Raw genomic sequence first — 20,302 nt, 5'->3', positions numbered from 1 at the left:
TACGCCATTGAGCTTCGTTCGACCGCAATGCAGGCCTCCCGCCTCGCGCTCCGCAGAGCGCCTCGCCGACCCTTGCGCCCGCCCAGCCTTTCGCTCCAGTCGCCCGCCTCGCGCCCCTTCACCCACAACTCGCAACTCCTCATCCTCGCGCGCTCTGTGGGGCCGCGCCCGCAGCTGCCCTTCCTACATCCTCCGTCCGTCGCCAATGCATCGCTGCGCCGTCGCCAGCCCATCGGCCAATGGCAGATTGCGCGCCTTCTGACCACCGAACGCAAGAAGTACATCAAGGAACAGGTGTGGCTGGCCGGGAAATGGACCGCCTTCTTGTGGACCTCGGCCGGTCTTCTTTTCATCGCCGCCTTTGGTGTGCAGAACGAGCTTCTTGAGCGCCAGACCCCCAGCCCGCGCGAATGGAGCGCCATCAGCCGGATGAATTATCGCAGCGCGCGCGCCCAGGAGGACCCGGAATTCTGGCCTTCGGGAATGACGGATTGGGCGAGCACTGGCAGCATGTACAAGGATGTGCTGGACCGCCTGGAGGACCCTAGCATTGATGGAGCCGGGACCAAGGACCAGGATGAGGGCGGCCTGCTGGTCCCGGGTGTAGGAAAAGCAGGTCTGGATGTCTCTGCCAAAAGCGAAGCGTGGCGACGCGGCTATCATGAAGTTTTGATGGGCTGCGCCAAGGCCGCCGAGCATCTGGAAGGTTGGGTCAAGGACACCACACGCCGCATTAGCTTCCCGCCCGAAGTGGTTATTGGACCTTCTAACCCGAATCCCCGGCCTTGCCCTCCGTATGCCCACGAGGCCCCGTTAGAGGAAAACTGCGTACCCGCCTTCGCGGGGCCGGAAACTTTCTACATGAAGGTCATCACCACCAAGGGTTTCTCGACATCTCAGAGGCTTGATGCCGCCCTTGCCTACGCTGAATGGCTCGACACGCACGATTTGCCTTCGAGCGCCGCCGAGATGTACAAATGGTCGTTCGACATTGCCACTGCTGCCGTTGAAGACGCTTCAGACGTGGTTGACACTACTACTGGCATCATTCGCGACAGCCCTGGTGCTGCTGGTGTCTCTCCAAACATCACCCGCGCCGCCACGGCTCTCGCTACTCACTATGCTCGTCAGCAGGAGGTCAACAAGGCCCTCCCCATCTTCCTGTCTGTGTTACGTGCTCGGCATAACGCACCCCTGTCTCGAGGCACCGATTCATCCGCTTCGCTTTCTAGGCCGGCTAGTTCGGGAGTAGTTGGCACCCTACGCTCGATCATCATGCCACCATCCTACCCTCCGCCGCCTCCGACCGGCGACGAACCTCTCTCACGTACGCCTGGGACTATCTGTGATGATGCTGCTTTGAAGACGTACATTGGTGAGATCCTCTTCGCGACCAGTTCATCATCGCGCGATAAGGGGCTTTCCTGGACGCGGGATGCAATTGCCGATGCAGAATCCGGAGTCTCTCAGGACAACAACCTCAACGCGGGAGAGAAGGAGAGGTGTGCACAGTGCTTAGAGATCGCGGTGGGGAATCTGGAGAAGATGGCTGGGGTAATGGCCCGCGAAGAGAAGGCACAGAGAGAGGCGAAGAGGTCGAGTTGGTGGGGTGGCAAGCAAAATGCGGCTGGTCCAGGAGAATGGGAGACCGAGCATAACAGCTTGCAAGAGAGGGTTCAGAAGCTGAAGCTGGAAGGGTTGAGGGAAAGGTTTGCGAGGGCCGGCAACGTCACGGGTGGCACGTGGATAGGATAGGGGTTTATTGGGAAATGGTTCTGATACGCATTTTCGGCTTGGAAAATTCCGCATGCTGGGCGGGGCGCAATTCGGGCGAATTAGGCGTTGGTCTTACCAAGCAAGACTGCTCTTTTTTTTTGATTCAGGGGCGCGATAAATGTGGCTCTCGCTTTATGTATTCACTTTGCTTGACAGAAACCACGTCCGCTCTTATGACCTCAACTACGGTCTGCTCCACTCTCAAGAAAGGAAGAAGCGAGGGAATAGTAATGGCTGATCGAGCACGACACAAAAGATAACGGGATCATGCTGGTGAGCTCCCATAACAGAGCGCGGGCGAAGGCAATGTCAGGCTCAATGGACCAGATCCGCCAGCAAACCACCAGCGGTAGCGTCCATAACGATGTGCGGTCATGACATTCCGGCTCTGACGGCAAGTGTGTCAAACTCTTCAATCCATGTTCGGCTCACGAAGTGTTTGGTTTATTACTTAAATATTTGTAAAGAGAGCTCAATTACCTATGCCCGGGATGACAATTTGGGAGACAACAAGAAGAGCGAGTACCGAAAAAGAGCGAAAGGGCACCTTTAACATCTTTTTCATCTCCTCCGTTCAGAAGCAAAGCGACAAAAAGGAAAAGCGGCCGTAATCTCTCCTATCAGTCAATAACATGAGGAGAGAGAGAAAGAGAGAGAAAGAGAGTAAGAAATTCGCTCCCCCACCGACCCAACCAAAAAGAAAAAGGGAGAAAAAAGGAGAGTCGAGAAAAAGATTCAAGCCTAAACACCCTCGCTCATCACAGATTCACTGGGACAGCCCAAGTCGTCCTCACCACCGCTCCCACTCCCCTCTCCGTCATCCTCCTTGTCCTCGTCCCCCTCCTCCCCCACCTCCCCCACCTGCTGCCGCCCCCGCCGCTGCCCCCTAGCCACCTGCGTCGCCAACATAACCAACGCCTTACACTGCCCGCACCGGCGCCACCCCCTCCCCGCCAGATGCTCCGACATGAGCGCGCACGTCACGCCGCCGCCGCCACCGCCGCGTACGATACCATCCCCATTGTCATCATCATCTTCTTCTTCTTCCTCTTCTTCTTCATCCGATCCATCTCCGCTGCCCGCCGCCGTCTCGCTCCCCGCAGTCGATGACGGCACAACGACGGGCGAAGCGTCGGCGGGATCGTATGGCGGAATCGGCAGTCCTGGGCCGATGTCGAGGCCTAGGGTGCACTCGTTGTCTGCGTTGATGGTCGCGTCGGCCGGTGGTGGAGGTGGTGGTGGCGGCGGCGGCGGTGGTGGTGGTGTTAGCATGAATGGAGGGAATGGGATGGGAGGTGGTGGTGGGGCGGGCGGCGCTGGCGGCAGCGTGGTTCCGAACCGGTTCGGAGGGGGAGGGGGAGGGGGAGGGGGAGGGGGGTTTGGGGTTTTGTGGTTATTTTTGTTGTTGTTGTTGTGGGCTTGAGGGGGTTGAGGGGGTTGTGGTGGCGGGGGCATGTGGTACTGGGCGAAGGGCCCTAGATGAGGGGGCCCGATGGCGGTCGGCGGCGCTGGGGGCGGAGGAGGTGCTATAAGCGGAGGCGTGGCTGTCGTCGTCTGCGTGCTCGGCGGGAAAAGAGGCGGTTGACGTGGCATGGCAGGCACGAACAGGTCCGCTACTCCAGGAGGAGGAGGAGGGATATAATCAGGATTTGTGGCGGGGAAACCCATCTGCGCTTTCGGGAATGGGTCCAGGAAGGGCGGCTCGGGGTGGGAGAGTTGAGGGCCTGGCGGAGTGGGAAACCAGCCATCGGTGTATGGTAAGCCGGCAGCTCGTGCGCGCTTGGCTGTTTTCTTCTTCTTGCACTTGCTCTTCTCCAAAGGGGGTGCTTGGCTGCCAGGCTTGTGTCCTTTTGGAGGACACATAACCAATTCTGGATGACCGATCGCTCCCCACATGCCCAACGAACGAGTTTCGGGCGGCGGCATTGTTAGTCGACACACTGGCTCATCTAGCGGCCGAGGAGCTGTTCGAAAAACCCCAGGACGCGGTGTGGCGGTCCGTTCCGAAGACTTGTCATCCTTTCCTCCTTCAAGCTTGTGCGCTGCTCGTGCCCCAGGAGTCTTCGGTACCGGTGGTGGCGGTGGCAGTGGCGGTAGACTTATCCATTCATGCTCCGCATCCATTACGCCAGCTCCCCTGTCAGGAAGGCGGCGAGGCTTGAGAGGGATTGAAGGTGAGGTCTTCACTGTAGGGTTAGGCTCAATGGTTCCAGGACTGGATGGACGGCTCGGCTGCTCCAGCACGGTTGCCTGTTCTGAATCGGGGATCGAAACTGTCGCTGCATCCGGGGACTGAGGTTCATACATCTCGTCGGTTGAGCTGTGTCCGTATCCGCACTCATGGTCCAACTCGATGACATCGGCATCAAAACTCAGCCCCGAACTCATGTTCTCGTCACTCACAGCATCTGGTGCCGTTGGCATCTTCAAAGCATTCCCATCAACGAGCACGTCAAAAGCGGCATCGAGTAGGGAGCGAGCGAAGGTGCTCTTCAGACCCGGGACCAACTCTTTACCCGCGCCTCGCCTCTCGACGGCCGTGTATTTCTGAAGAATTCCCTTCACGTGGCCATCGAGCCAGTCGTCCCGCACTTGCGAGTTTTGGTACGCCATCTCCACATCTTGCAGCATGATCCACGCCGGCACCATCCATTTCAAAGCGTCCGCCCGCTCACGTGCAAGTCTACGCAGCCCACCCAACTCGTGGGTCGTTGCAGCAACATAGGAGAGCAAGGCGCGGCGGTGTTCTCTCCTCCTTTCAACGATGGAGCCCTCGGGCGGTTCGCCAAAAGCGTGCGAGTCGAGTGTCTGGTACTTCCCCGTGTGGAGGTAATGCACAAAGGTATGAGCGACATCGGCATCGACATCTTGTATGTGGACCAAGCGGGTTGCAGATTGGGAGAGGTCCTGGCTGTACCAGTAACGTTGGTTGAGGAGAATCGACCGAGGAATCAAGGTTCGTGGGATGAGATAGAGTTGCATCGAGGAGCCGAATGAGAGCCATACTGGCGCACTGGTGTATGGACTTTCCACTTGGGCATCAGTGGTCGAGCTGCGTTTATTGAGCGATCAGGCATGTACGTACGACGATTGCGGTCGATCTTCATGACGGATGGTACTACCTGGGAAGTCGGCCGGCGGTGGATGATGGTGGATACCGGCAGAGGTAGCCTCTGCCATCTTTACTTTCTCGTGAAGTGGAAGGCGCGGCGCAATCCAGAAATGCTGATGGGTTGCGAGCAGGTGTAAGACATACGATGGATGGAAGTGTATGATCTCGGTCACGACAGAGCAGCTCTCCACTCAATAAGTATGTCCCTCGTCACGCAGCCACAGTCGTTTCCCCGCTTTGTTACGCAACTTGTACGCTCTTCGTACTCATTAGTGCCACGATGGAAGCCTACGAGGCGGACGGTGCAGCCTGGTCAACAGCCACTCGAAAGCGAATCTGGATGGTGGTGTACAGGATACAATTTTCGGATTGGTTGCAGAGCTGCCGCTTACGGTTGCTTGCATGACTTCTGCCTGGAGCGAGCAGCCTTGCTCTTGATATCTGGGAAAAGAACACTTGTGACGAGAGGTTTGTGAAACAATGGCGTAGTGCGGGGAAGTCGGGATGGAGAGCACCCAAACAGCGCATCACTGTAGTGAAGTATATATGCAAGGAAACATGGGTCGCCGTGAGCAAGGCAATTCTCATATGCGAAAGTGTTCCGTGCTTTGTGTGGTTCGGAGTATTTTTGTGGCCTAATGAAGAAGTAGGGTACAACAGCGAATAGCTACTTCTATTCTCTTATGACTACTACATATCATCAGTTCCGAGGGTCCTGAATCTTAAGTATCTGAGTCGTGCGGGATGATGGAACTGGATTTACCTCCAAAGAGGCAGGCAGTTTTGACACTGGAGAGCGGCATGACTGATTGAGAGAACCCCGCGTTGAAGTTGACCAATCTCCGACACGCACTCTGACACTCTACAAGAATATCACGTCAATCACCGGACTCCACACATCGAATCCACCTACGTATGAAGGGGAATGACTCGTCCACTCTTGATTACTTGTGGATCACCACAGTGATATCAGGCTATAAGCAGCGACAGGGCGTTTATCTGCGGCAAGATCACACGACTTCCGCTAGAGTATGATGGTCTATGTAGCGAAACACGCCTGGGCTTCTATAAAACTTGTCCTTCCAGGTGTCCGGGCGATGCTTACGCCTTCACTCATTACCCTAATCCGACTATGCACCACCGATCCTCTGCGGTGATAAGCCACCACTTAGTATTGCAACTACAATATGATAATAGTCTGACCGTACTAAGGCTTTCAGGGCAAGGGTTCGGTCCGGACATATCTCGGAGCTGCTTAAAATGTGGGGAGAGACAGAAGCCGTGCACAGAGATTCAATCTCCTTTGCGTAGATTTTAACCATGGAGAAAAGGTATGTAGTATATAAAGGCTAGCAATATTGGCTTATTCAACAAAGGCAGCTACAACTGTCCAATGGGCGAGGTGGCCGAGTGGTTATGGCGCTAGTTTCAGGTATTCCCCCTCACAGGGATACTAGAAAAGGATTTACTAGTGGAGCAATCCTCGTGGGTTCGAGTCCCACCCTCGTCAACATCTTTTTGCTCTTCTGCCGACTACCAGTCAGCTGGTGAGCATGCCCTTTTTGCCCCTGAGGCCGGAGAATTTCATCGAGAAAGCGGTTGGCAGAGAGTAAAGTCAATGCGAAGGCACAACTGCACTGAAATGCATGCACTTCTTCGACTTTGCTTGGTGTCAATGAGCGGTCAGACGGGAAGGCGAAAGGCGTGGCCGATGGTTCCGCTCCGTGCGTGGCAAACAAAACACTGTTTTTCCGGAGCTGTGCGGGGGGTCAAGGCTCGGGGTGGCGGATCAGCTAGGGCACAAAGTCCTAGTTATATCCACACCATGATGAAGGGGCTTCAGCAAGCTTTGTGAAGCGTTGCCGCCGAGGCCGGGCGTTTGATGACTCGAGCTTAGCCGCCACTTCACAACGCCCTCTGCAGCCTCCGCGTTTCGCAGACGGCGGCGCCCCTGACGGACAAATACATGGCTCCGACACGGCTGAATCAAGTGGCATTCTGCGCTATGTCCCTTCAATCTCGACCACGGCAAAACTGTGTGCCGTAAACCGCCATCACCTGCTGTGCACCGAACATGTTAGCTCTACTGTGGACCTAGGAAACCAGGAAGCATCCAGTCGGAAACGCATGACGGCTGTACCTGCATACTACATACACAGTATACAACAGCCCGCCGCATCGTGGGATACCGCTCCTTTTCCGCATCGGGACCGGAGCGAGGCGGCTGCAGTCTGTACTCACGTTTAGCTCGCAGCACTGTAGATCTCAGATAGATTGCCTGCACGTTTCCCACGACTAACCGCCCTACAGCATGCGGCCCAGAAACGCCTCCTTGCCAAGCAGGCGATCTGGAGCCTGCCGCGGCAATGCCATTCTCCAATTGGGCCTGGCTGCGGTGTGGTGGCGTGTTCCCCAGACTCTCCACCTCGCTTGGCTCATGAAACGGACACCGCTGGAACAACGGCCCCGGATCCGGACAGCAAAACAAACTAGCCTAAACAAGCGTCCAGGTCAGGTGCCATTGGACCGCCCACGGCCCTGCGTCCTTCGACGTCAGTCGAGCCAAGAATCCTACCTGACATGGTGCCGCCTTGAGCCTCAGGGACAACAACCCGGAAATCACAGGACTGGGTCTGATTCTTCCGGTCCGCCACCCCGGCCACCGCCTCGCCGTCGTTGAGATCCACACGGCCGGAGCAGCTGGGAGGGAAACGCCGGCGGGAATGTCGTGCATGCATGAAGTGTTGGGTGGATACTCACAGACTGCCGCATTCAGCCCCAATATACCGTGGTCAGAAACGGAGATGAGCGTGCCCATGTGTGCGCTCGAGAGAGTATAAGACGGCGCGAGGCGCCTCCCCAGATGTTTGCTCACCAGTTGCCGGACAACATTCGCTCACTAGCCCATCATGCATCAGACTTCCGTTCTTTCTTCGCTCTCTTTGCTCCTCGCAGCCACTCGTGCCCAGCAGGTCGGCACGCAGAATGCCGAGACCCACCCGAGCCTGACGACTCAGAAGTGCACCACCGATGGTGGCTGCACCGATCAGTCCACTGCCATCGTGCTCGATGCCAACTGGCGCTGGCTGCACACCACCGAGGGCTACACCAACTGCTACACCGGCCAGGAATGGAACACCGATGTCTGCTCGTCCCCGGAGGCTTGCGCTACCGGCTGCGCCCTCGACGGCGCCGACTACGAAGGCACTTACGGCATTTCGACTGACGGCAACGCTCTTTCCATGAAGTTCGTCACCCAGGGCTCGCAGAAGAACATCGGCGGCCGTGTTTACCTGCTCGCCCCCGACTCGGAGGATGCCTACGAGCTCTTCAAGCTGAAGAACCAGGAGTTCACTTTCGACGTCGACGTCTCCAGCCTCCCCTGCGGCCTGAACGGTGCCCTGTACTTCTCCGAGATGGACCAGGACGGTGGCATGTCCAAGTACGAGAACAACAAGGCCGGCGCCAAGTACGGCACTGGCTACTGCGACACGCAGTGCCCCCACGATGTCAAGTTCATCAACGGCGAGGCCAACATTCTCAACTGGACCAAGTCCGAGTCCGACGTCAACGCCGGCACCGGCCAGTACGGCTCCTGCTGCAACGAGATGGTAAGCCGGTCATCCCCTCTGCGCTCCTTTCCCGGAGGCTCATGCTGACATTCGATCCAAGGACATCTGGGAGGCCAACTCGCAGGCCACTGCCTTCACCCCCCACGTCTGCAACGCCGACATCGTCGGCCAGGTTCGTTGCAACGGCACCGACTGCGGTGACGGCGACAACCGCTACGGCGGTGTCTGCGACAAGGACGGCTGTGACTACAACCCTTACCGCATGGGCAACGAGACCTTCTACGGCTCCAACGGCAGCACCATCGACACCACTGCCAAGTTCACCGTCATCACGCAGTTCATCACCTCGGACAACACGTCGTCGGGCGACCTCGTTGAGATCCGCCGCAAGTACGTCCAGGGCGGCACCGTCGTCGAGAACTCGTTCGCCGACTTCGACACGCTGGCCACGTTCAACTCCATCTCGGACGAGTTCTGCGATGCTCAGAAGACGCTCTTCGGCGACCAGAACGACTTCAAGACCAAGGGCGGCATTGCGCGCATGGGCGAGTCTTTCGAGCGCGGCATGGTCCTCGTCATGAGCATCTGGGACGACCACGCGGCCAACGCTCTCTGGCTCGACTCGACCTACCCCGTCGACGCCGACGCGACCAAGCCCGGCATCAAGCGCGGCCCTTGCGGCACCGACACCGGTGTGCCCGCCGACGTCGAGGCCAACTCGCCCGACTCGACCGTCATCTACTCCAACATTCGCTACGGTGACATTGGCTCCACCTTCAGCTCGACTGCTTAGATCAATACCCACGGGGCATAGAATGCGGATAGAAGGGGGTTTCACGCAAAATCTTCTCTTCTCTTGTACACCATTTTTGATGGCCACATACCTTTCACTTCTTGTGTGTTTTTCGCGAAGCTGGGCTGGAAAGTTTCAGGGCTAGTGAGGTGTTTTTAGAATAGGCAATCTGTTGTCCGCATCCTGGTTTTTGGTGACCTGAAGTGGCCGTGTGTGAAGATGCGATGGCGAAGACGTGATTAACGAGAAATGGCGAGCGCTTGATTGGTCGGGGCCGAAGCACGACTGCGTGACTGGCGATAGGTAGCTGCAGCCTCGCCTCGCCTGGCACCCTGCGTTGGGAGCGCGAGCTCGGTCCCCGCAGCCCGGCCAGCACCAAAGCGCCGGCCCCGCGGCCAGCCGGCGGCACAGCGGCGCGAAGACGCTGATGAGCGGCGCCGGACGAAGCGGATTACCTAGGTACGGCGCGAGCGGGCGAGCGATTGCGGGCCGGGATTAAGACAGCTATCGCCGATCGATTGGCGCGGTGCATTGCCGTCGTCACCCATCTGCTACCTCTGAAATCCACGCCTCTGTTGCCGCGATCCTCATGGCTTGACCTGTTCCCGTCCCTTCGCTGTCGCTGTAGATAGTCCGTCCTCCTGCGCCCATCCCGACCATGAGCGACACCCCACGCGCTGCCCACGGTCGCAGCAGCGCCAGCCCGCACCCCGTCGACCGCCCCCGCAACTTGCTGCTGCTGGCGGATGACGACGACGATGACATGGACTACGTGCCTGCCGAGTCGGGCGAAGACGCCGAGTCTCTGATCGAGGACGAGTTCGACGATGGCGACTTCCATGGTACAGGCCCTGTCGCCACTCCGCCCATGCTTGCCGAGTGGCTGACCACTGAGCACCGCAGATGCCGAGGAGAGCCTGAGTAACGTTTCGCTCAGCTTCACCACCATAGCCGCTCCGGCCGACGACAATGAAGACCTCGAAGCCAACGACGACGACGACGACGACGACGACGACGACGACGAAGACGACGACGACGAAATTGAAGACGACGACGTCGACCTCGACGGGCCCCACGGCCGTTCCGTCTATAGTACTTCCATCGCGCCCCCCACGCGACCACCGTCGACATGCTGACCTCGTCGCAGTCACTCGCGATCAGATAATGCAGCTGCTGGGCCATGCTGGCCTTCGTCGAATCTTCGCCGATCACGCCTCCGGCCGGCGCGCCGCCCTGGACGACGACGACGACAGCGAGACCGACAACACGGGCTATGGCGTCGTCGGCGCTCGCCGCCGGCGGGGCAAAGGTCGCAAGGCGTTCGAAAAGGTGCCCAGCGACGCGGGCCGGAAGCTCATGGCTTCGGGCACCTTTGGCGCAAACGATCGCCCAGAAGACTCGTATCTCCGCAGGAAGAAGCTGGCTTACCGCTTGATGCGGAGGGAACTGGGCCTGGACTGCGTCGGTCGCCACCGGCTGAGCAGTAATCTCATCTCCCAGGTTTGCTTCACTTTCTCTCCATCTCGTTTCGCACACCGTGCTGACGCCCGCCCGCAAGAGCCTCATTCCGTCTTCCAAGGCCGACACCATCATTCATTACGATGCGCGTTGCTACTCGGGCCAGTTCTCCAATGACGGCAACTTCTTCTTCTCGTGTGCCCAGGACTTCAAGGTCCGCATGTACGACACGTCCAATCCATACAAATGGAAGTATTACAAGACCGTCGAGTATCCCTATGGCCAATGGACCATCACCGATGCCTCTTTGAGTCCGGACAACAAGTTCCTTGCCTACAGTTCCATTCGTAGTATAGTCTGCCTTGCTCCCACAGATCCCGGTGATAGTTCAGAGCCGCACCTTTTGGATTTCTCCAATACCGGGACGCGCGGAAGGCGAGGCTTCCATTCATATCCTTACTTTGGTGTATGTGCCGCTCTCCTCTCTTCCCAAGTGCTGTATCGTTTTGCTGAGCATTCGCGCAGATCTGGTCCCTCCGCTTCTCCGGTGACGGACGCGAAATAGTGGCAGGAACCGGCGACCGCTCGGTATACGTCTACGATATCGAGCGTGGACAGTCGATCCTGCGGATCCCCGGCCACGATGATGACGTGAATGCCGTGTGCTATGGTGATCCAAACTCGCCACACATCCTGTACTCGGGCTCCGACGACACGACGCTGAAGGTGTGGGATCGCCGCAGCATGGGCGACGGCCGCGAGGCGGGCGTGTTCCTCGGCCACACCGAGGGCTTGACTTACGTCGACAGCAAGGGCGACGGCCGCTACGTGCTCAGCAACGGCAAGGATCAGACGGCGAAGCTGTGGGACCTGCGCAACATGATGAGCGCCCGCGAGGCCGACAAGATCGACGTCAACCAGTTCACGACCGGCTTCGAGTATCGCACCAACTCCTACGACGAGACCGACTACCGGCCCCATCCGCACGACCGATCGCTCGTCACGTTCCGCGGCCACTCGGTCCTCAAGACGCTCATTCGCTGCCACTTTTCTCCGCCTGGCAGCACCGACTCGAGATATGTCTACTCGGGAAGTTACGATGGATCTGTCTACGTATGGAACCTGGACGCGACGCTTGCCGGAAAGGTCGATGTGCTCAAGGCGACCCGGAACTCGCGCCCCCGCGATGCCGATCTTCTGGCCGAGACGTACGACTTCATCGGCCGCAACGGTGGGACCTGGCAGACATGTGTGCGTGATGCAAGCTGGCATCCTAATGCGCCTGTCATCGCGGGTAAGTACATGACCCTGGTTTTACATCTCCCCCTGTGGCTAATGGTGCAATACAGCAACGTCTTGGAACGGTTGGGGGACATCTCTTGGCACGTGCACTGTGCACACATGGAATGACGGTATGGAAGACGACGAAGGGGATCCAGCCATGGGCCAACGCGTCAACGCCCAGCTGGCGCATGATCCGGAGCTGTACGGAGGCACCGATGGTAGCAGAAGAGCGAGCTATTTCTCGAGGAGAATGAGGGCTAGAAGGATCGACGACGATTGAGTTGGCGAGCATATGTGGCGGCTCTGATAATATGGCTGTTGGATTTTGCTGTACATATTAAGAAGTAACTTGGGTCGAGTTGGAGGGAAACCGGTCATGAGCGGCGTCGGCATATATCAAGGCAACTTTGGGCGGCGAAGGTAGGATTCATTCGTTTCGAGAGGCTAGGAATGCACAGCCTGGAAATGATTCGATTTTGATGGTATCCGAACTCCGCCTTTCGTGCCACCTTTGGCGCATTAAATTTGTACAGAAGTCGCTCTTCAATTTGGCGATTTGGTATCACGTCGTCTCCCTTCTCGATGGTGCGCCTGGTGCACGCATTCTCCGGAAGAAGCTACCTGACCGGCGCATGGCCCCTCGCAGCGCTCGTTGCAACTACGAGCCGCCAACCAGGATGTTGTTGACGGGGATGTGTACTGTCGCGGCGTTGGCGCAAGTTGGAGGAGGTCAAAATTGGTGCGCAACGTACCTAGCTTGACAATGTAGCCAATGGCGCCCATGACGACGAAGCCCACACCGACGGCTTGGGAAATCTTGATAAACTCGCGCTTGTCGGCTGGGGCAGTGTTAGAATTCATGCGGAGACGCTGCTGCGGACGGTCGGGGGGTTGGCGAGCCGGCCGTCATACACGGCGTCGGAGCCGCGTTACGCACGGCAGGCGGGCAGAAAGAGGAGACGTACGCTTGGTGCATCTACGGTGTGGATTGTTAGCACATGCATGGAGACGGGCAGTTGAGCAGCTGGGGTGGCGGCGGCGACGGGGAGCTCACCTGTTGATGAATTGGGTGCCGTCCTTGATGAAGTCCTTGGGGACGTCGGCGAAGTCTTTGATCTGGTCAGACATGGCGGCGAGAGGGCGGCAGAGAAAGCTGGTTGCGAGGGCGAAGAGTAGTGAAGAAGCGGGTTGGAGAGGACAGGCGAGCAGGGACGTGTCTTTAGGTCTGGGGCTGCTGGCGCGGGAGGCCAGATTGTCGCTCGCACCCCGGCATCCTGGTCAGGCCGGGCGATTGATTGGCGTGCCAAGCCGCGCGACCTCCGCCCGCGAGCAGGAGCCTCACTCACCTCGACCTCAGATCCCGCGCCCGTGCTTCCTCACTCCTTCTCCATCACCTCCCGCACGCCCTGGTACGCATCCACCCATTCACTCTGTCGCGCCGCCACCGCTGACTTCCGGTGCAGCAGCACCGCCCCCCGCTTCTGCAGCTTCCGCAGCCATCAGTCTACGCGCTTGCGCCCGCGCCCCGTCTTTGCCTCACGACTTGCGACCGCCTGGCGAGAGGGAAGCAGTTGGAGGAGGACTTCTGCTAGCTGCGATACGCGCGGTCGTCCTGTTGTCGTCGTTGAGTGGAAGAGCATATCGTGGTTCTGTCTTTCCAGGGATTCTAGGGGCTCTCTCATCCTGTACCGGTCCAAGTGACGCTCCACGCCTGTCTGCACTTCACACACCTCCTGTTTTCGCGCCTGCGCCTGCTCCCGAGGCGAAAGGACGCTCAAGAACTGTCTCACACACACATACACACCTTTGAGAGCGCCGTTTTCGATCTGTTTCTGCTGAGCAAGAGGGAAGTGTACGTATGACCGCCGACTTCACTCTGCATGTATCACTACCTCTCCTGTCTGCGCATTGCTTGCTTCATGTCTTTCCTTGCTTGGCAGCTATCGGCGGGGCTCGTGTTGACGCCTCTGTATCTTACCCTGCTGATCAATCCCCAACCGTTGCAGACTCTCTTCCGTTCGAGGCAGAATAATATCTACAAGATCTCTCTAATTTCATCATGGCTGACGACGATAACTTCGACATCGACATCTACGGCGACGACGCCCCCCAGGACTCCTTCAACAATAACAGTGATGTCAAACAAGAGGCCCACAGGGGGACCCTGCCTGACGCCTCTCAGCAATCCGACAATGCCCAGTCCAATGGCGCGATGAAGCAAGAGAGTCGCGATAACTCTGTCAAGCAGGAAGATGCCCGTAGTGCCAATGCTGATGAGCGCCAACAAATCTCGAGCACTGGTGGCTCGTCCCATAATCAATTGCAGCCCCCGAAGCAAGCCCCCGTTCAGCAGGGCGTCAAGCGTAAGGAAGGCGCCGACGACCGGCCCGTCGATGCGAACGCGACCACTGCCCTGCTCATCAGCGATCTTCACTGGTGGACTAACGAAGACGACATCCGAGGCTGGACCAACCAGAGCGGATGCGAGGACGAGCTGGTCGACGTGACCTTCAACGAGCATAAAGTCAATGGCAAGAGCAAAGGGTAGGTTGCTCATTGGCCATGGTCCTGCACAAGCGCGCATCCCAAACAAACTAACTTTTGTCGTGCAGCCAATGCTTTGTTGAAATGGCATCGCCGCAGGCCGCCACTGCGCTTAAGCATACAATAGAATCCTTCGGCCAAGGCCAGCAATATGCAAAGAAGCATTCGGCCTCCTACCACGCTCCCCACGTCAACCCTTACCGGACTCTGCCCAAGGACGTCCCCAACCGCAAGGACGGAAACCGAAACGACAATCGCTCCTCCTCAGGAAGCTTTGGCGGCGGTTCCGGTATGAACACCAACTTCAATAGCGGAGGTGGGTTCCGTGGTGGTCGCGGCGGCTTCAACAGTCGTGGTGGTATGAATAGTATGGGCTACAACAACCGTGGCGGCTTCAATGGCCCGATGGGCGGCGGTAACATGGGACCCGGTGGTGGGTTCGGTGGCGGCCCTATGGGAGGATTCGGTGGTGGGCCAATGGGAGGCATGAACAATATGGGCTTCAACAATTTTGGTCGTGGTGGTGGTGGCGGTGGCGGCGGTATGATGGGTGGGATGCGGGGCGGTATGGGAGGCCGTGGAAGAGGTGGCATGAATGGTGGTATGAACGCGGGCATGATGGGTGGCATGGGCCCGATGGGTGGCATGGGGGCCATGGGAATGAATCCAGGCATGATGGGCGGCATGGGAGGAAACATGAACATGGGTATGGGTGGCATGCAAGGTGAGTATGCCTTGAGCCGGGACGACCGCCATCACAGAAATCGGCAACACCAACCCAATCACAACGCCCGATATCACAATCGTCAGCGAGGTATGGACACGCAACGGCCGCCGCAAAAGAACGTGGCGGCTCGTGGGTGCCAACAGAAACCTCGGCAATATTCTCCTTCACAATCACTTCTCGACTCTCATCCCTCTCCTCCAGCACAAAATCAAGCATTACACTGCCGTCCTGGTTTCGGCTTCGGTTCAGACACAAGCTCCGTGTTAGACTACAGTATTGTTAACAGATCCATCGTTCTCACAGGCGGCTTCGGCGGTGGCGCACAACCGCATTTCAACCCTGCCTTTTTCGGAAACCAACAAAGTGGTGGTGGTGGCGGCGACGGCAACTGGAATCCCCATGGTGCGAAGCGGCCGCGCCCCGAGTAAAAGGCGCTCGGGTGATCACGACGACATCCTGAGCGGATGTTTCAAGGTTCGCGCTTCAGCGACACCGCAGAAGTTCCTTTCGGCATTTTATTGACATTTGTTGGACGAATTGAGCACGCATGGCGGGTTGGAAGTTCCGACTTGTGCAAGTACCTCGTCCAGACCAAAGCAAAAATCCCGATTAAACGGCGTTCAGGGTTGGGGGAAAACAGTATGTGATTAGGACGGGTAGGACAGCGAATCTCTTTCTCAATTGTTGTCTGCATCTCTCTTTCTCTTTCTCGTTCCTCTCTCGTTTCCTCTTGCTCTTCCTCTTTCACCATGTTTCTTTCTTTTTCACATCTCATGCTTTCCTTCCGTCAGCGGCTCAGTGGCCTTGGGGTTATTTTTCTCCTGCTTCCTCGTCAGTTTCTCGCCATCTGGTCTCGCCTGGACAGGCTCTTTGTAAACTAATTTAATGGGGCATTGGTAAAATCATCTCTCTTCTTTTTGGGTTCGTTGAATGGCTTGGCGGAGATGTGGTACTGGCAAACGCAAAACAAGACTCTTTGGGTTGCACTGTTGGCTGTATGGAGCAGTTTTCATCATAAGGTGTTGGTGACGTTCCGAGTGCTTGAAGATTTGTTGCCGCCTTTTCTTACCATCTTCTCTCCGGTGCTCATGGTTCAGCAGCTGTTGCCTCGTTCTTGTCCACATGGCTCAAGTGATGGAATACTCAAATGAGATTGTGTCATTGTAATCTATCAGGGACAAATACTGCCACGGGAGAAGGAATCGCGCTCGTGTCGCGATGAGGTTGTAGACATTGCACGAGGTAGTAAGTAGTTCATTCATTTTTTTTTCCATCTGTGTCCCTTTGATATGCCGTGAGCTACGTAAGCAAATCCTTGCTATCATAAGGCGCTATAAGCAAGAATAAAGCAACGAGCTACTGTGATAAGACGAGAGTAGGGCTGAAACGATGGTATGGAAATCTACGTCAAGCATGATGACATGAAAGAGAAAGATAAATTGAGCATTCCTCAAATACAGTGCACTATCCATTAGACTTGATTATACTACTTTCAATTTTTTTAGTTTGTTGGAGAATCTACGGTTTTGGGTCTTTTTATTCGTCTTCGGATTTGGCTTCGGCTTCGTCTTCACGCTCGACAGAATCGTAGAAGTTTGGACGGACATTTGTAGAGTTCCTGAATTTTTCTTGTGGCAGCGGCGGTATGACCATCGAACATCGTTCTTGCTCCACACCCAATCCAACGGATTATCTCAGGTTCTTCGTCAAGCGGCACTTGGGACATACGGTAGACTTCGGAGTAGCGTGACTTTTCTTGGCTCCGCTTGGGTATTAGGATCGTTGGACGAGAGCAATTACCTCGGCGCTTGGCGTAGCAACCTTTGTATGTCCAGCAATCGCCATCAGCACCTATTTACCCATACGATTTGGCGGTTGTTGGTGATCCTGGCTTTGCCGCATTCTGGACATTTGTCGGGCTTGGGCGTCGTCCTCATTGACATGACCCGGATGCCTGGTTCAGCTACCTATGAAGAATGGTCAGGAGTGGTTCTAGAAACAGAGAAGAGAACCACAAGGCTGAGCTGTGGCGATATTGCAAAATGTAGCGGATAAAGCCGGACAGTGACATCAGGCCGGCCCGGTGGGATGGTGCTTTCGAGGAATTTAACCCCGCTGTTTCAGGGGGCTGCTTGGCTGTGACAATGGCTGCCGACGATCGGCAGCGGCGGACAATTGGCGGAATAACCGCAGCGGGCGATGGTGCATTGTCGCGAGCGTCTCTGCACCGCTGGAGGGTAGCTTGGGACCGGAATCAACATCTGCATAGTGCGTGCGGCAGAGGCGTTGTAGAAGGAGAGAAGAAGGGACCAAGGCAAGGCTCGCCAATGCGGACGGCGGACCGTCGGTTCCTGGGTGTTGACTTGCCGCGGCCGAGTTCATTTATTTTAACTTGTACAGAGGGGCTTTACGTCCGGAGGCTAGCGCGAAGGTAACGGGGCTTTAAACAGGGGTGGGGCGATGTGATAGGTCGAGTGGCTGTCAAGTTGCTTACTTTCTTCGGCACCGCAGCGAACAGGGAGATGCCGTAACCGACAGCTCGTGTTGTACAAGAGCACGGCGCCCGGTGGTGCATGACTTGGCCTCTGTTTCAAGCGGGGGCGTTTCAACTGGACACGGACCCTTCGCTTCGCAACGAGGAGAGCGACGGCATTGGACACTCCACCATTATGCTTAACCATGCAGATTGAAGGGGGCGCTCTGCTGCTTCGCTTTCTGGGATGTGCGGTCCGGCGGCTTCCAGGGCAGCCGTTGGCCGTGCCGGCTTTTGGATATAACCTCACCTGCCGCCGCCGCACTCTCTCCCTGATCAGCCCTGTTCATTCGTTCTTTTTTGGCTGCCACCTTCACCATGAAGTCCTTCGTTTACGCTGCCGGTCTCGCGCAGCTGGCACGCTCGGCTGCTGCTTTGCCTCTTGCCGCGGCCCAGTCGTCCGTGTCTGCTGCCACGTGCAATGGCACATTCAACTCCATTACTGCGCAGCAGTTCGTCGATGCTCTCAACCCGGGCTGGAACTTGGGCAACACCCTGGACGCTGTCGAGGACGAGGGCGACTGGGGCAATGCTCCTGTCACCGAGGATACCTTTGATGATATCAAGGCTGCCGGCTTCAAGGGCATCCGCCTTCCTAGTAAGTGTCAACCCACTATCAGAGGAGCCTGCTCGTATGGCTAACCTTTTCTCAGTCACCTGGGCCTACCACTTCACTTCCGAGTCGCCTGACTGGACTGTTGATCCTGCGTGGCTGGACCGCGTCGATGAGGTCGTGGACATGGTGGTCTCCAGGGGCTTCTCTACTATCGTGAATGTGCATCACGACAGCTGGATTTGGGCTGACGTATCAGCGAGCGGAGCCAACTACACGCTCATCGAGGAGAAGTTCTATAGGCTCTGGTACCAGATTGGAACCAAGCTGGCTTGTAAGTCCGAGCTTGTCGGCTTTGAGCCCATCAACGAGCCTCCGGGTGACACGGCCGAGCACGGCGCCGAGTTGAACAAGTTGAACAACATCATGCTCCAGGCCATCAACGATGCTGGCGGATTCAATCCTCAGCGTGTCGTTACCCTGCCGGGTCTTGCCGAGGACAGCATCAAGACTAGCACTTACTTCGAGCCGCCGAGCGCAAACTACACCAACCCCTGGGCCATCCAGTACCACTACTACTCTCCTTATGACTTCATCTTCAGCGCCTGGGGCAAGACCAGGTGGGGCTCCGACGACGACAAGGCCACGCTCGAGGCCGACATTGCCAACATCCGCAACAACTTCACTGATGTTCCGCTGGTCATTGGCGAATGGGCCGCCTCTCCGGTGGCGACCGAGTCTGCAGCACGCTGGAAGTACTTCGACTTCATCCTCCAGATGGCGAACAAGTACAACACGTCTACCATGCTCTGGGACAACGGATTCGACTTCCTCGACCGCACCGCTCACTCCTGGCGCGACCAGAGCGCCATTGACATCTACATGAACGCAGTCAAGGGCGTGGCCAACTCGCTGCCCGACAGCACTGAGGACGGACAAGCCACGAGCCAGTTCACTTCGGCGTACATCTGGCACCAGGTGGGCACGCCCGTGGCGGCGCAGAGCCTGCCCTTCCTCTTCAACGGCAACACGCTTTCCAGCGTCAGCCTCGGCGGCAACCCGCTCGCCGAGGGCACTGACTACTCGGTCAACGGAACCAGCATCAGCTTCACCCAGTCTTTCCTTGCACAGCACGTGTCCGAGGACGCGGCGCCCGGCATCAAGGCGAACCTGACGCTGTCCTTCTCGGCCGGCGCCGACATCGAGGTCCAGATCGTGCAGTGGGACGTGCCGACCATCAGCACCAACACCACCACGGCGGCGGCAGCCGACACTGGATCCGCCTTCTCCATCCCCATCACCTGGAAGGGCCTGAACAAGCCGGCAACGGTCAAGGCCCTGACGGCGGACGGCACGTTCCTAGTCGACGAGTGGACGCAATACCTGGGCCCGCTGGAGGCGGCGCACATGACGTACAGCGGCCAGTGGAACTGGGACGCGTCCAACATCATCCTCACGAGCAGCGCGGTCAAGGCGGTCGTGAGTGCCGGCAAGACGACCACCTTCACGCTCGAGTTCTACCCCCGCGTGCCTGGCAATGCGGTCAACTACACGCTCACTGTTTGAAAGTGAGCGACGAGAGACGAATGCACGGAGACGCGACGCTTTGGGATTTCTTGTATATAGCTCTGCAAAAATGAAGTTTTGTGCACGCAAGCCTCGGACAAATTTAGAAGAAATGAAAACGTGATTTGACCGGCAAGGACGGGCGCATTGACACCGGGGCGGGTCGACGCCTGGGCAGAGACGGCGGAGCGGCGCAAGTAGGCGCCCGACAGGGCAGCGACGGCATTGCGCAATGGAGGAGACGGAGGCTGGCGTTCGGTGACGTCTGCGGGGGTCCGTCTGCGTAAGGAAGCTTCCTGAATGTTGACAGCGAAGCGGCGGCGAACGGTGCCAGCAAAGGGTCGTCAGTCAAGGCAGGCGGTAGGGGACGAATGGCAGGCGGGC

At 57.4% G+C, this 20,302-nt stretch overlaps 7 protein-coding genes across 7 annotated transcripts; 5 read left to right on the top strand and 2 right to left on the bottom strand.

Annotated features, from left to right (window-relative positions):
* Window positions 1-27: 27 nt before the first annotated feature.
* Window positions 28-1,755, top strand: BKCO1_700084 (mfs maltose permease; the record flags this gene model as incomplete). Its single annotated transcript, XM_020278745.1, has 1 exon — window positions 28-1,755. The coding sequence occupies one exon, from the start codon at window positions 28-30 to the stop codon at window positions 1,753-1,755; it is 1,728 nt and encodes a 575-aa protein (XP_020133604.1).
* Window positions 1,756-2,517: 762 nt separating this feature from the next.
* Window positions 2,518-4,758, bottom strand: BKCO1_700083 (enhancer of ag-4 protein 2-like; the record flags this gene model as incomplete). The annotated part of the gene is made up of 1 exon (XM_020278744.1): window positions 2,518-4,758. The coding sequence occupies one exon, from the start codon at window positions 4,756-4,758 to the stop codon at window positions 2,518-2,520; it is 2,241 nt and encodes a 746-aa protein (XP_020133670.1).
* Window positions 4,759-7,797: 3,039 nt separating this feature from the next.
* Window positions 7,798-9,253, top strand: BKCO1_700082 (cellobiohydrolase; the record flags this gene model as incomplete). The annotated part of the gene is made up of 2 exons (XM_020278743.1): window positions 7,798-8,499; window positions 8,561-9,253. 2 exons carry the CDS (start codon window positions 7,798-7,800, stop codon window positions 9,251-9,253), a joined length of 1,395 nt encoding a protein of 464 aa, XP_020133671.1.
* A 658-nt stretch (window positions 9,254-9,911) lies between these two features.
* BKCO1_700081 (wd repeat protein) lies at window positions 9,912-12,275 on the top strand (the record flags this gene model as incomplete). Its single annotated transcript, XM_020278742.1, has 6 exons — window positions 9,912-10,095; window positions 10,157-10,345; window positions 10,401-10,753; window positions 10,812-11,177; window positions 11,237-12,005; window positions 12,061-12,275. 6 exons carry the CDS (start codon window positions 9,912-9,914, stop codon window positions 12,273-12,275), a joined length of 2,076 nt encoding a protein of 691 aa, XP_020133672.1.
* A 378-nt stretch (window positions 12,276-12,653) lies between these two features.
* On the bottom strand, window positions 12,654-13,123 carry BKCO1_700080 (protein transporter sec61 subunit gamma; the record flags this gene model as incomplete). Its single annotated transcript, XM_020278741.1, has 4 exons — window positions 12,654-12,694; window positions 12,748-12,834; window positions 12,961-12,971; window positions 13,050-13,123. The coding sequence occupies 4 exons, from the start codon at window positions 13,121-13,123 to the stop codon at window positions 12,654-12,656; spliced, it is 213 nt and encodes a 70-aa protein (XP_020133673.1).
* A 931-nt stretch (window positions 13,124-14,054) lies between these two features.
* Window positions 14,055-15,694, top strand: BKCO1_700079 (rrm domain-containing protein; the record flags this gene model as incomplete). Its single annotated transcript, XM_020278739.1, has 4 exons — window positions 14,055-14,539; window positions 14,608-15,263; window positions 15,301-15,353; window positions 15,410-15,694. The coding sequence occupies 4 exons, from the start codon at window positions 14,055-14,057 to the stop codon at window positions 15,692-15,694; spliced, it is 1,479 nt and encodes a 492-aa protein (XP_020133603.1).
* A 2,423-nt stretch (window positions 15,695-18,117) lies between these two features.
* On the top strand, window positions 18,118-19,918 carry BKCO1_700078 (glycoside hydrolase family 5 protein; the record flags this gene model as incomplete). Its single annotated transcript, XM_020278738.1, has 2 exons — window positions 18,118-18,397; window positions 18,453-19,918. The coding sequence occupies 2 exons, from the start codon at window positions 18,118-18,120 to the stop codon at window positions 19,916-19,918; spliced, it is 1,746 nt and encodes a 581-aa protein (XP_020133602.1).
* Between the last annotated feature and the right edge of the window lie 384 nt (window positions 19,919-20,302).

This window comes from Diplodia corticola (genome assembly GCF_001883845.1).
Source record: "Diplodia corticola strain CBS 112549 chromosome Unknown scaffold7, whole genome shotgun sequence".
NCBI lineage: Eukaryota > Fungi > Ascomycota > Dothideomycetes > Botryosphaeriales > Botryosphaeriaceae > Diplodia > Diplodia corticola.
Note: the sequence above shows the minus strand (reverse complement) of the source record. Positions and strands in the feature narration are given on the sequence as shown.